The 16,232-nt window shown below is 38.2% G+C and overlaps 1 protein-coding gene across 2 annotated transcripts in view; it reads left to right on the forward strand.

Annotated features, from left to right (window-relative positions):
- Positions 1–11,970: 11,970 nt before the first annotated feature.
- Positions 11,971–16,232, forward strand: part of LOC132115443 (proprotein convertase subtilisin/kexin type 5-like) — a 48,143-nt gene continuing 43,881 nt past the window's right edge. Inside the window, exons 1-3 of one of the 2 annotated variants that reach the window (XM_059523925.1) lie at positions 11,971–12,465; positions 14,117–14,221; positions 15,268–15,411. In XM_059523925.1, the coding sequence (XP_059379908.1) occupies positions 12,295–12,465; positions 14,117–14,221; positions 15,268–15,411 (420 nt within the window). In that variant the 5' untranslated portion in view covers positions 11,971–12,294. The remainder of the gene's footprint in view (positions 12,466–14,116; positions 14,222–15,267; positions 15,412–16,232) is intronic. The other variant, XM_059523927.1, reaches the window with a different exon arrangement.

The following is a 16,232-nucleotide window of genomic DNA, read 5'->3' on the forward strand; positions in this document are numbered from 1 at the left end:
GTGTCCTGCCTCTGACATGAAATACACAAACACACTCCCTCCTCCAGCCTTCTCCTCTGCTTTTTTTTTCGTTTTTGTTTTTTCCTTCTCTGAATTAGGTTTTCCATGTAAGATATTTATGTAAGTATTTATATACACTGTAAATGTTAAGAAGCTGAACATTTAGATGTGGTCGCTCCATTTTATTTTTTTGAAGGACTTTTCTTTTTTTTACTTTTTAAAAACTACAGAGATGTAGCAAAAAAAATTGAAAAGGAAAAGCATTTTGAGGGAAACTACAGAGACCCTGCAGTAGAACTAGAGCACTGATGGCGGAGGAGGGTGAACGTCTCGGGGCTTCACAAGCATTGACTCTCTTCCTCTAGGGATAGTTCTCCCATACCATGCTTCTGAAAGAAAGGAAAAACAGCCCATACATTTTATATTTTACTCTTGTTGCCCTCTGAATAAAGGTTCTGAGCTATTCACCGTGTTGTGTGTCTCTTATTTGCATTTTGCTGCTTAAATGAATCCATCTGGGATGCATCTTTAAACTATTACAGTCGATTTATTTATTTTTTTATATTTGCTTGGTTTTAACTTTTACATTTTAACATCGTTTTCTGTAATTTTATACAAAAAAGTAAGCTTTTTAACATTAACTTGAAATATGTTGTTTGCGAGTTTGAACTTGGCTAATTTTGTCAGTTTACTGCTGTTAGCTTTTAATAAAATTATGAAAATTATTTTATTATTTTTATAAAAATTTATTTTTACCCAAAAATGTATATGTGCATCTGTAAAAATAATTGAATAGATAAGTTCACAAAAAAAAAGAAGAGACAATTCTACCACAATGGTTTCATATTTACTGATTTGTTATAAACTGATGTGAAGACTGGAAAGAAAAAAATGTATACACTTTCTGTTCCTTCTGTCCATGTATTTATAAAAGTGTCTAATGTAGAACTGTTCATTTTTAAACATGCATATGAGGGACACAAATGGTACCAGTTTTTTTTTTTTCCTTCTATGAATGGTGAAAAGATAAAACCGTCATCATGAATAAATCATTTGGTGTCTCAGTAATTTTAAAACACGTATGCGTGCACTACAAAATGATTTTGTGATTTCCAAATGCTTCTAAGGCTGTACTTTTAATGAATGTTATAGTGTGTTGTATTTGTTATAATGTGTATTTGTATAGCTGGGCTGCCTGTCTTGGCCATGTATAGAGATGTTTAATCTCAGTGAAGTTCTCTCCTGGTTAAATAAAGGCAAATACATAATCTCACCAACATCTTCTTAATAGATTTACAGTGTGAAGGCTCTTCAGACTTGAAGTAGCTTAGGGGTTTAGGTATTTTAAGCTGGTTCTGTTCAAGGAGTTTAAAAGGTGGTGTGTCACGAAGACGTTCTTTAATAATTCTTCCCTGGAGGCAATTTGCACTGAGGTGAAGACCATAAGCATTCAGTGGCTCTGAATTTGACTCTTTAAATCCCTGCATTGTCCAACACAGTATCTGAAGTCGCCATATTGGCTAAATATTTTTTATTTTTGGTATTTCTGCTTTAATTATGACAGTGCTGTTTATCTTTTATTTTTTATTAATAGAAAATAGGAGTGTTGATGTACTAAACATGATTGCACTTTACATCCTGAATTTAATTTTGTTTTTAAAAAAAATGTGTTTATTCAAAACACTTGACAGAGATGTTAGTGTCACTGTCATATATGTTATGAACACTAGAGGGCGCTGCATGAAGCGGTGCTTTATTAACTAACCTAGTTTTGAACTGTGCTTAATGTTGCTGTCAAAGTGGAGGAAGGTAACAGTATAGTTCATCATCAGTACACTATGTATAGCTATGTAAACACTAAGTTTTTAAAAATTTGTAAGATATTGGCCAATAATTAAGCGATATAATATGGGTTGTGAGTTGCTATATTGTGCAGCAGGCTGACTACATTGACAATACAGCACAGCCTCAAATGCTATATTGCTTTTACAAAACATTTAACTGCATAACTAAAAAAAAAAGAAATAAGGCCACAAAGGTTCATTTGAGCATTATTTTTAAGCAAATTCATTTTGTGGCATCTTTCCAATTGAAGATATAGTCCCTGAATAAACAGTTCAGAGTGACGTCATAGCTGTTCCTTTATTGGAACGCTGTATTGACCAATCAGAAACAAGGAATGGAACTATTTTATAACACTACATATTTTTTAAGATATGTAATTATTTATCTCTCTCTCGCTCTCTTTGCATCATCCATCCATATATGTATATATATATATAGAGAGAGAGAGAGAGAGAGAACAATAACATATGAAATTAACAAACACATTGTTAATTAATAAAAACATTGTTTTACTTATTAGTATTGTCTATTTTTAATATATTTTACTTCTTACACACACACACACACACACACACACAAAGACTGTGAGAGTCAATAGGGTCCAAACAACACTGACTTTCTTATATGGACAATGATAAATAAATATACTAAATAAACTATTTCAGTTCTATATGATGGTTTTTAAAACAGTACAGCAATGAGTTGTTGTCCTTTATCATGTCATACAATGACCTTTAGAAGATGATGCAGTCTTCATGGCACTCACTATTGTGTATTTTCATTCATGTGGACATATATAGGGCCGGCCTGCAGTGTTAATTACTCTGATGCAGTGAAGCTTTGCATTAATTGATGCAGTGTTTGCATTAATTTTCTTATGCTATAGCATAAGATTGTCTGTCAGCTGAATAGCTGGCTGGCTCCGAATAATGTAGTCTCTGTGTGTGTGTGCATATAGAGGGAAAATGTTTCTAAGAATGAAGTTGTGTGTCATCCATGCACTGATTTGCTGAGAATAACAATGATCTCCTGCCAGTGAGATCAGTGAGGGGCTCCCACATTGCCGTCAGGACCACAGAGCTCTTTTTGTCTCACTGCTGTGTGTTTTCTGGCTGCCTGTCTCTCTCACATATGCAGGTCAATGAGCCCAGCCTGTGTGATGTTTGACTACTGTCTCTTTCATTTCCATCAGCATTTAGCACGTAAAATCCTCCCTGCGAAAAAATACACTTAGAGAAGCTATCAAGTAATACAGTTTTGACTGCATCAACCAGTCAAATCGTTTTACATGCTGCTGCCCTACTTCTCTTATTGCATTTGGTGAGCAAGTGCACAAATGAATAAATGGGTTCTACTGTATGCATTAGCCGCAGAACTCCTTGTTAGGTGGTCCGAGCATGGGGTCCGAGCGTGTGAGAATTGTTTAGTGACATTAAAAGGAGCTTATGAGATTAATTAAATATTATAAATAATTTTGTTTGTAAATTTCGGTTGAGGTTTGTCTCATTCATGTGGGACAATAAAGAAATATTCACCCAAAATGAGAATTCTGTCATCGTTTACTCACGTTAATGTTGTTTAAAACCTGTATGCAAACAAAAGAAAATTTTTTGAACAGTTTTTTTCCATTTAATGAAAGTCAATGGTGTCCAAAACATGACCAAAAAAAAAGGAAATAAAAAAACTAACATCTGTCATACTTGTCATGCTTGTCTTGAATGACAAAATAGCTAGTAATTAATCGCTAGTAATTAATAGATCTTAAATGGTAATAAAAATGTTTTTGCAATATACTTGTAATGTGTCAATCTATAATATATTGATGAATATTGACAGTATTTCTTGTCTATGTACTTTATAGCTCTTATGTAGCTTCGCCCCTTTTCAGCACTGTGCCTGTCGTCTGAACTGCCACTGAATGGGACACCCTACCTACGGTCTCATCGCCTTTACATACGCACATGGCGGCCATTGTGAAGCTCAAATTATACTTTGGCCATCCACGATGGTTGGCACACTGTCCGTGTTATGCAAATGTTTTGTGACCATGCAGATGGTCTGTGTGTACAACAGTGCAGGCACAAGGTGATTGTTGAGACAGAACTAGTCTACTAGGTGGTACTGCACATGTGTTGAACTCTTCCCTCCAGAGTTGAGTATAGGCCCTCTCCCAAATGGCACACTTCATGTACACTTGCAGTCTTACAATGGCTGCCACGTGTGCATTTCTGTTAAGTCTACGAGACCAGGGTGTCCCATTCATCCCCAGCTCCACAGCAGACTTCTGACCGACAGTCAAAACAGAATTAAGTTATGAAAGTGTAGAAAACAGCGAGGGTTTAGGGTGCGATTTGGGACAGGGCCATAGTTTGAAAGCTGTGCGGACTCGTCTGTTCACGAGATGGAATGGAACGCGGAAAGTGAAGTAGGCTATACCTAGGCCATAAGTCTGCAAGTGGACATGAAGTGCACTATTTGGGACAGGGCCTATGCACTTATACACTATGTACTTATGTACTATGTAGGCTACTCAACCCTGTAGTGTATGAATTTTATAAATTCTAAATGTTTTTTTTATAGATAAGTGGTGTGAAGGTACTTCTTGCTAAATTTATGCTATAAAATAACAGAATAGTGCATAAGTATGCAGATTGGGATGCACCATGTGTCTAAAATAGTCCCAAAATATCAAGCATGCTTGATACCCTCTGACTGGATTGAAGCTAAAAAATCAGAGTTGGTGCCCATCAAGCTCTACGCGATTTTCTGCGAAATCTGTAAACTGAAAACTGCACACTAGCTCTGAGTCTGACTTTCGACAATGTCAACTGCAAACCGGGAGGGGAAAAAAATCTGTGCAACAGCTGTATTGTGTATTCCCACCTTAACTTGACTAACTTTGTGTTTTACTGTCTTCTAAGGCACCCAATTCTTTTATTTTGACTGGCTTTGTGGGTTCAAGCCTTAATTAGGGGGTCAAACCCCCATAATTCGCAGCCTAATTATCCAGTGATTTCCGCCCATTACGTTTGTTTACTGTTAGGTTACAAAAATTCTTAAGAATATCTTTCTCTGTGTAGAGCAAAAATAAAAAATGTCTAAAAGTGTGGAACAACGTGAGGTGAGAACATGACAGCATTTTGCTTTATTTCAGGAGCTTAGGGACCCACCCACAGGAAAAGGGGTAGAGGCCGGTAGTGTGACTGCTGCCACCTGGCAGTGGTACACTGCAATGGATGCTGCACTCCAGGGGCAGCACTCAGTTACTATGCCCGTAGTTGTTGCATCAAACCCACTGCCACTACAGGTGGCTCAGTCAGCACACCAGGTTCTACCCCTTCTGTGGAAGCCAGGAGTAGCCAGCAGTCAAGAAAGAGGCGACGGGACAGCCAGGCTCTTCTTGAGTTTCTAAAAGAACAGGCAGAGAGGGAAGAGGAGAAGGAGAGAGAAGCATTGGCGAGAGAAGAGGAGAGAGAGAGGGCAGCAACAGCCAGAGCAGAGACATATCTGTCTCTGTTTGAAAAACTTAATAAATTCTAAATTAATGTTGTATTTAATGATAAATGATTTTATATAGATTATTTGAATAAAAAAAAATAAAAAATGAATGTATCAATTTCAACCCTGGCAAATCATTGTTATAGCAACAGTGTATTCTTTATATTTACAACAAAAACACAAATAATATAAAATAATGTAATATCCAATGTCTATAGTGGTATACAATTATTTACAATCATGCAGTTGAATCTCAAGAAGAACATACCAAAATTAAGAAAACGTATAAATGTATCTATACCCATCTACTTGCACATTTATTCATACCTATCTTTCTAATTAATGTCATAGCTATTTCAACTGTTTATGTTGCTCTTTTAATGAACATGACAACATCTGGAAAGGTTTACTGTCTAGATGTAGTACTGTTCAGTTAGACACCCAGGCAGTTCCACGGGAGAAGAAAGCTGCGCAGCCAGACGTCCTCGGAGATGGTTCCCTGATAGGTCCCTCTCACCCACTGCTGCATTCTCACCATCCTCGCGGTCTTTTTGTCCTTGGCTTTCCTCCTCCTCCTCCAAGAGATCACCTCCCATCACACAGATGTTGTGGAGGATACAACAGGCACCAATCACCTTTGGGGCGAACAGTGGCCTGATCTCCAGGGCCCGCAAGAAAATTGCACGCCAGTGAGTTTTTAACATCCCAATCATCGAGTATATATATCCCATCATCGAGTGCGCTCGATGATGTTCCGTGCTTGTGCATAATGCCTGTTGTATCGGGCTTCAACTTAGCCTGTTAATCAAAAATCGTGTAGAAAATGTGTAGTGTATTGCAAATTCATAACAGTAAAAATTTGGTTTATCGTGTGTGTGTGTCTGTCTGTCTGACATAAAAAAAGTGTTCTTACTTGCGACAGGCTGGCGGTATGGGGTCATGATTGCAATAGGATGCTGCAAGCAAGGGTATCCCCCATCTCCCAAAAGATAGTATCCAGCTGGTGAATACAAAGCCTGCTGGTACATTGGTGATCTGCGCAGCACAAGGGCATCGTGTACAGAGCCTGGATTGCCAATATACACATCTATAAATATGCCTTTAGCATCACAGGTGCCCTGTAGAATGATGGAAGGGAAGATCTTTCTATTTATGTAGCATCTTTTTTGTGGCATTGCAGGAGGAACAATCCTGATGTGGCACCAGCAGCACAGCGGAATGCCTCATGGCCAGCAAGGTGAGCAAGCCACCCCCCACCTCATCCATTTCCTCTGCTTTTGGAAAATGAATAATTTTGTGGAGGATGGTCATCATCTCCTCCACAACATTGTGAACAGTCCTACAAACTGTTGAAAGTGGCATGCTGAAGTCATCTGATGTGACCCTGTAGGATGCTCCACAGGCAAGCCAATAAACCGTAACAAGTACTTCAATTTCACGGCTCCATCCATGGGCTTTTTGACGGGGCAGCATCTGTACCAGCATGTTGATGCTGTTCCTGGAGAGCCTGAAAGCTGGCTTTAAATCCTCTCCAGAAAAAAACTTGACCAGGATTGGTACCTGGTCATTGATCTGTGAATACCTGCGAGTGGGACTTTGTTCCTGTTAAAATATATAGATAATATATTAAGAATGTTTTTACTTTTGTTGTATTATGTATTTGTTATATGTATTGCTTTTAAAAAGTTGTTACTATATGTACTGTCGTTGCATTGTATTTATTATATTTTTGGATTTAATATAAGCTATATACTCAGTTGTTTTAAGGATTTTGTCTAAAATTTACTAAAATCTGCCATAATTAAATCTCCCTCTAACATTTGCTCTTTTCGTGAAGTATTTCTTTATACTCTATTTCGGTTTCATTCATTTATTGATAAGCTCTAGCACAACATTCATCCCAGAGTCTAAAAGTTGTAGCCTATATGATTATTATAGATATTAAATTGTCCTGTTTGTGTTAATGCAGTAATATGATGTGCACCTAGCTATATAAAGATGATAAACTATAAACTTATTTGAGCACCACAAAGACAAATAAAAGGTGTGTGAAGTGTAAGCTAGTTAATTTAAATGTTATCAACTGTCAAACCTATTGTACTTGTCAGTTTATTTGGTATACTGAAAAATCTAATGTAGTCTCATTACATCCCTGCAATAGTTTACATAACTTTTTGTGAGATAGTACTTTGTAGTCTGTAAATAGGGTGCCTATATGATACATTATAATACATTTTTATTATGACTTTTCATTTGGATATACCTAACTAAGTCCACATAAGTATATGGGCAGTTTATGAAGAAAGAATAATTAGAAAAACATACAATGCTAGAGAGACATGCTAATATGGCACGTCTCTTCGCCATCCTCCGCTGCATCCTGGCTTTTCTTTGAAGGATTCGTCTCCTCCGTTCGGCAGCCTCCTCTTCAGCATCTTGATAAATAGCAATTGCAATGGCAATCCTAAGCTGTTCCATTTTGATTTACACTTATTTACAATTGATTTACACCTTTCAACCGTTTTTCCCGCTTTTTTATTTAAATTGTAGCTGAGTGGGTTTATTGCTAGATTGTTCTTAATGAAAAGAGGCAGTTGTTTCCACATATTTTATTTATTTTGAACGACGTAAATATAATCACAGTATTGATGTTACCTGAACCACATATTAATGTTTAATAGTTTTTAAAATAAAAAAGAGACAGTCGTTTAATATTATATTCAATTTCATTATAAATATAAAGTGAAAATAATCAGAGTAGGTACATATTAGTTTTTTAATACTAATATATTTAATATATTGAAAATAAAAAAGAAGTTAATTCAAGTAAAACATGCATGCTGAGTGATGCTATCAAGTACGCTGCCGTTCCATTTGTAGAATGACTGGACTCGCGTCCTCCCGTCCTCGAGAGTTCGTTCTTCTGAGTCCAACTTGGCATGTCCAAACTCGGAAGGACGGAAGTCCAGACTCTGCGAACTTGGTATTGAGAAATGCCCTGACTGTCTGTTGTTGGTCTCAAGTTCGGTGTCTATTCCCGCAGTTCCCCTGGCTGTAAGCCAAAACGTGATTGGTTGAAGCGATAACGTGCTACGATTGGTCAGCTCAATGTGGCCGTTATTTGATTGGCTTGAGTAAACGGTGGGTGGAGTCCACTTATTTGTGGATTTATCTGCATGTCGACGCTAGAAGTGTTTCAAATCCACAAATGCACAGGAACCGATCCACAAATGCGTGCAGTGATTTACAAATGCACAGACAGCGGTTCACAAATAAATACCAGGTAGAGTTGTGTTTGTGACATTAAACACATTTGTAAATATATATATTTTTATTTGCAAATCTGATTTTATTTATTTGTGAGTTTTAAATTTTTTTGTGAAACTCTTTATATTAATTTGTGAATTTGATATATTTTTGTGAATCTCGTTACATTTATTTGTGGATCATAATCTATTTATTTGGAATAATGCAACAATTCTAACCCCATAAATAAAGGCTTAATTGCAGCAGGTGGAATGCGCGCTGGTATCTGTTCTCAGAGGAGGACTCTTGAAGGGGACGCTCGGGCTCGCGGGGTAATGGCTGTCAGGCGGGATTTGCGCCCCTCGGTAGAGATGCGTCGCGCTGAATGGGTTGTCCGCTCCCTCCGTGATCTGGGTACTTGATTCCGCTCTCAAATCTCCGCATCTTCCCTTCTCTTCTCCTCCTCCCTCGGTGCTTTAAATTACAATCCTGCTCTCACACTCAATGGCGTGTTCACGGCGTGTTTTCATCCCCTTTCATCTCGTTTATAAGGACCGTGAGATATTCTTGTCCCTCGTCTGTTGTTGGATTTGACAGCGGCTCCATTCACAGAGAAATTGGCCGTGATTAGTGCAATTATGCTGATTCGCACTTGTGCTGCAAACGGAACCGAGCGCGAGGGAAAAAAACAAAACAAAGATCAATCAATCAACGCTCGCCTCATAATGATGCCATCAAGAGTGTGTCTGGTGACGAGGGGATGCGGCTGTGAGAGGAACCATTCTAAGCACCTTAGATCTAGACGTCACAAGTTTATGGACAGAATGCTATGAACTCGAACTACACAACAAGGCACACAAGGTGATTACTCAAGAACAAGTTATTTCCAAATGTGCAGAAAAACCATTTTTATTTAGTGAATGATTGATGGTGATTAAGCTGCGGGCAGTCGTGCTGATATTGTGTACATGTTAAGTTGCTCTTAATAATAAACTTGTTTAATATTTGAGATCAAAATCTCGGCCTGTTCCATCAATTAAGATGAATGTCAATAAAGCAATGCATGAACTGGAACAGACAGGCCTGTATAACAACAACAACAACAACAACAACAACTATATTGTATATTATATTATATTACAGTATATTATTATTATTATAAGTGTGCTTAATTGTCAGTGTTTATACAAACCCGATTCCAAAAAAGTTTAGACACTGTACATAGACACTGTACTCACTTTTCGTGAGTAGAAAAGGAATGGAATAATTTACAAATCTCATAAACATTTTATTCACAATAGAATATAGATACCATATCAAATGTTGAAAGTGAGACATTTTGAAATGTTATGCCAAATATTGGCTCATTTTGGATTTCATGGGAGCTACACATTCCAAAAAAGTTGGGACAGGTAGCAATAAGAGGCTGGAAAAGTTAAATGTACATATAAGGCACAGCTGGAGGATCAATTTGCAACTTATTAGGTCAACTGGCAACATGACTGGGTTTAAAAAGAGCCTCTCAGAGTGGCAGTGTGTCTCAGAAGTCAAGATGGGCAGAGGATCACCAATTCCCACAATGCTGCGGTGAAAAAAAAGTGGAGCAACATCAGAAAGGAGCTTCTTAGAGAAAAAATTGAAAAGAGTTTGAAGTTATCATCATTTACAGTGCATAATATCATCCAAAGATTCAGAGAATCTGGAATCTGGAACAATCTCTGTGCGTAAGGGTCAAGGCCGGAAAACCATACTGGATGCCCGTGATCTTCAGGAATGCTACTGTAATGAAAATCACAACATCGGCTCAGGAATACTTCCAGAAAACATTGTTGGTGAACACAATTCACCGTGCCATTCACCGCTGCCGGCTAAGACTCTGTAGGTCAAAAAATAAGCCATATCTAAACATGATCCAGAAGCGCAGGCGTTTTCTCTGGGCCAAGGTTCATTTAAAATGGACTGTAGCAAAGTGGAAAACTGTTCTGTGGTCAGACGAATCAAAATTTGAAGTTCTTTTTGGAAAACTGGGACGCTATGTCATCCAGACTAAAGAGGACAAGGACAACCCAAGTTGTTATCAGCGCTCAGTTCAGAAGCCTGCATCTCTGATGGTTTGGGGTTGCATGAGTGCGTGTGGCATGAGCAGCTTACACATCTGGAAAGGCACCATCAATGCTGAAAGGTATTTCCAAGTTCTAGAACAACATATGCTCTCATCCAGACGTCGTCTCTTTCAGGGAAGACCTTGCATTTTACAACATGACAATGCCAGACCACATACTGCATCAATTACAACATCATGGCTGCGTAGAAGAAGGATCTGGGTACTGAAATGGCCAGCTTGCCGTCCAGATCTTTCACCCATAGAAAACATTTGGCGCATCATAAAGAGGAAGATGCAACAAAGAAGACCTAAGACAGCTGAGCAACTAGAAGCCTGTATTAGACAAGAATGGGACAACATTCCTATTCCTAATCTTGAGCAACTTGTCTCCTCAGTCCCCAGACATTTGAAGACTAATATTTAAAATCAACTTATTTTTCCCTTAAAATTATAAATTTTCTCAGTTTAAACATTTGATAAGTCATCTATGTTGCATTCAGTTTGTATTCACAATTGGTACAGTGTCCCAACTTTTTTGGAATCGGGTTTATAGTTTTATCAACTGGAAAAAAAGAAAGAAAAAAATCATCCTGAAAGTGATTCCTTTTGTTCCTCTGTGTCATTATGGGTAACGCTGTGGTGTGAACTTCCTGTTCTCATACAATTAGAACGATTATTAAAACTTTATAGATATCAATATCATCTTTGGTATAAATAATGATAACTATATTAGCATCGACACAATAAAATTAGGCCTGTGTTCTTTGTAAACATGCACTGCAGTTAAGTCTTTTGCCATTTTAAATGCTTGACATCTTTAAAGTCAGGTTGATTCTGATTGGCTGTTAACGTTTTTATCTTTCATCAACAGGAAAACAAGATCATCCTAAAAAGCCATTCCAACACTATCATTTTTTTAATCAGAATTATACATCTCACAATTATGTTTTTTCTCTCTCTCTGAATTCTTTGATAATGGGGATAAAACAAACCTCGAGTGCCATTATATTAAATTTAAGCACTCCATGGTCAATCTAATTTCACGACCAAAACAAACTGCTGTTAATACTTGACTGGTCTCTGCTGCTCAAATTGACCACATGATTGGCCATAAGTATAAAAATAAGACAAAACGGTATACTTTGTCAACCTTATTCTGCACAGAAGGCTCCGGGAATCTCATCGCTGTGATAAATGCGACGCCGCCGCCGGAACTGTGTTGGCGGAACGCGGTGTGTCTTTAAGACCCTGCGGAGCCCCGGTAACTCTCCGTACTCTACCGACTCTCTCTATAGTTATTTGAGGGAGGCGCTAGAGACATATATCCACTTGGAAGTAACGGCACTGTCTTGAGAGGACAAATCAAGCCGAAGCCGTGCACACAGACTCTCGCATCTCTCTCTCCGCGGCCGATGCGCTGCAGGCTGAAGCGTTCCGAGGCTCGTATCCCGTGTAAACCCTGCGCTCTCCCTCTCTTCAGTATATGTGGAGCTCAAGCGACACTTCTATGAGAAACCCCGCTGAACGGCGAGACGAAGTTTGGTTGTTTTCCTAAACCGGGGGTGCTGGGGAGAGTCGAGGCGAGAGAGAGATAACGAAAGATGGGTTTGAACAGCCTCCCGTGCGTCCTCGCTTCGATGTGCTTGGTTTTTTTCTCGTCTTCTCCGTGCAAAGCTCGGATTTACACCAACCACTGGGCTGTTCGGATTGCCGGCGGACCCGAGCAAGCGGACCATGTCGCCAATAAATACGGGTACAGAAACCTGGGCCAGGTAAGTGTGCCCTGCGCTAACATGCTCTGAAGCGTGTCACGGGTGTTATTTCATCGTGTTTGCTGTCCAGTGCTCTTTCTCCTCAGTGGAAGTGTGTTTTCACTTTGATTGAAGTTCAAACGTCAGGGATGGAAGCTTTGCACACAAGTTTCCCAGAGTTGTGTTTTGATCATTCAGACTGATAAATCCACGTTTTAGGACTTGAATCTTCACCAGTCTGCCTGAAGACTCTTTTAAAATCCAGTTCTCGGAGTGTAACCCAGTGAACAAACTGGTCTCCACTGTCTCCCAACAACAACCACAACAACAGGTGTTTCTGAAACTTTCCTGCGAGTTGGTGGATCTATTTACTGTTTTCTTTTAGTAATGAACGCTAGCAGATCATTGTAGGTGTACATCTGAATTCTTAAATGAGAAGTTAGAAACTGAAGTCAAGCATGACATCCAGCTTCAGCAGGATTCATGTAAACTTCACCGTAACATGCTGAAAATGTTACACATTCTGAAAGTGTTACATCTTTCACGTTTCATATGTTCTAATTGAGTATTTAGAATGCTTTATATTAAAATTACATATAATGCAGCTGTTTTTTTTTAATTTGTCAAATCAAGTTTTGTATATGGAAAGAACTGCATTATGTGGCATCATAAACTGCCCTGGTCTCAGATTCATCTTCCTTATATATACTGTATATATATATATATATATATGTGTGTGTGTGTGTGTGTGTGTGTGTATAATGTGTATAGTTTAGTTTAATCATATGTTTCGTTATCCAGTTAGTACTTTGGTGGTAAAAAATGCTGGTGCATTTAAATAATAATAGGTTAATGTAAGTTTATGGTGGAGCCTTAACCTTCGCTCAGTCTGTATGTCGGATCTCAGACCTGCCATGTGGTGAGAGATTTCACTGCAACCGTGTTCACGGTCTGATTTCACAATGTGCTATCTTATCGCTCATCTGTGCTTATTGTGCCAGTGAAGAGGTCCTTCCTTAACTGCAAGCTGGTCTCATCCAGAGTAACTATGAAGGTTTAAGCACTCCTCTTGGACTTTGCAGCTCATCGGACTCGTGTCCTCTTGTGGGAATCTGCTATAGGATCCCGGAACGTGAGGTTTCCTTAGGAGCCAGCTGTAGCCTATGTGTTCATGAACAAAAAGAAACGTCAAGTTAATTTCAAAGCAGTTGCTTTATAAACAGCGTAAGCCCATTTGATTGACTGCAAAGCTTATCATTGGCTTCAAGAGTCATTATTTTATTGTTTTTATGGCAGACTTATGTATCTCTTTGGAGTACAGTAGTCTGTGGAGAATGTTTCATTGCTGCCTGGTGTTCTTACACTTGCCAAATGAATCTGTTCTGTGGAAAGTGATACAGCTTCTTGAGTAACCAATCTTCCAGTCAATGACATCCTAAATAAATAATGATTCATGCCGGTTTCAATGTGCCTGCGGTGAATGTTGCTGTAACTCTTTCCTATTTATTCATACCAATATTGTTACATATTAGATGTGCCTGCCCTGATGATATGCTGCTTTTTTTTTATTACTTAGTTTTAGTATAGCTGCATGTTTTGCAACATGTTATTTTGTGATATGCTTGAGATGTTGCAATGCATTAAATGACAGTTTTGTGTGTTGTTCCTCTAGATTGGTGATCTGAAGGACTACTACCATTTCTTCCACAGTCGGACGATAAAAAGGTCGACGCTTTTCAGCAGAGGCATACACAGCTTCATCTCCATGGAGCCAAAGGTCAGGCTGTCACTATGACAACCCCACACCTGTGTTCTATGGTCTATATGGACTCCTGATCTTGATCATCAATGACTCGAATTCACCATGTATTCAAAACAACTGTTGCGCAATGCACATGCAAAGTTCTGTTCATGAACAACGCCTTGTGTATAATCTTAAAAAGGACGGTTGGGTTAACATGTTGGAAAGCTCACCGTGTTGTTTTATCTATCTAAAAATTTAAATTGTCATCTTTTACTAACAGTGTCATTGAAAACATGTTGGATTGCCTTTCTTCTGTGGGAAAAAATGAAATATTTAGTAGAATGTTCATGCTGCTCTTTTCTATGCATGTAAAGTGAATTGTGACCAATGTCCATCAATCTCTAAAAATGTCAAAAAGCACCTTTAAAGCAAAAACTGTGAATTAGATTTTATTTTATTTTTTCAAATCTCATTTGCATTTCTATATTTAGAAATCTGAAATGAGTCTTTTCAAGTTTGACATCAGTGATGCCAGAAACCACTAGTGTCTCGTAACCATTTGCATTTTTAATTCGGCGGAGACCTAAATCACACAGGTTTGAAAATATATGAGGGTCAATAAATAATGACCTTATATTAATTTCTACCAAATAACCAATTCATGGACTTTTTGTAGCTGTATAATTGAAGTCAAACATGTTTGCGAGCTGCATGAATGAAGCCTCTCTATGTATATTTCAAGATTGAAGGTATAATATTGTGCATGAGGAAAGTTAGCACTATATATTATCACACATTTTTCTATTGTGACATTATCTTTTTTATAATTAGGGGTATTTTCCTCCATAATTCTCATTACCAAAAAAATTCATTGGCATCATTCAAATTTTTGTATTACTACAAAGAAAGTATGTTTATATCATCAAAGTGTTTATGCCGTTGACTTGTATAAATAAAAAACATCATCGGATAGTTTCTGATTACTGTGTTCCAGTAGCCATCATTCATTTAATAAGGCATGAAAAGATGTTGGTGTTACTTTGTCAGTTCCTTAAGGATCTCTTCTCATTCTTTCTCAGGTGGAGTGGGTGCAACAGCAGGTGGTTAAGAGGAGAATAAAGCGAGATTATAATCCCTCATATCCTGGTCCTGTACAATACAGTATGGTCCAGCCCAGCTCCATTTACTTCAATGATGCTAAATGGAGCAGTATGTGGTACATCGTGAGTATTCATATTATATATTATGTATTATACTTTATATATATATTTAAGGGGAAGTTGTGGCCTAGTGGTTAGAGAGTTTGACTCCTAACCCTAGGGTTGTGGGTTCGAATCTTGGGCCGACAATAATACGACTTGGGTGCCCTTGAGCAAGGCATCGAACCCCCAACTGCTCCCTGAGTGCCGCAGCATAAATGGCTGCCCACTGCTCCGGGTGTGTGTTCACAGTGTGTGTGTGTGTGTGTGTGTTCACTGCTCTGTGTGTGTGCACTTTGGATGTGTTAAATGCAGAGCATGAATTCTGGGTTTGGGTCACCATACTTGGCTGAATGTCACTTCACTTCTTAATTAACTGGACATTGTTCTAGTGAGTTGCTAACATTGAAAAACACCGAAGTCTTGATCATTGTCATGGTTTTCATCATTTCTTACTCTACTGCAGAAAATATGGGGCACTAATGAACGGTTCAACTCTTCCGTCATTAACCAAGATCTTGAGTGAATGAATCATCAAGCACATCTTATTCTGAAAGGGAAAAAAATTCCATCATCAAATTGGATTTCCTTTCTCTTCATAAAAAAACTTGCTGATGTTAGAAAAGGCATATGGATATGGGAAAATCATTGTTTACTTTATTTGTAAAGCATTCCTTATTCCTTACACCTTACAGATCCCACAGTGATAAATGGAAAGGTTATACCAGCAAGGAAGAAACTTTGAGATAAAGCCTATGATATAATTATCCAAGAAAATCATAGACTAGCTCCAAATCCAGACGGATAAAATCAAGTCACGTCTCATTCTGTTTAAATCAGCAATA

This window comes from Carassius carassius, chromosome 34 (assembly GCF_963082965.1).
Source record: "Carassius carassius chromosome 34, fCarCar2.1, whole genome shotgun sequence".
NCBI classification, from domain to species: Eukaryota; Metazoa; Chordata; class Actinopteri; order Cypriniformes; family Cyprinidae; genus Carassius; species Carassius carassius.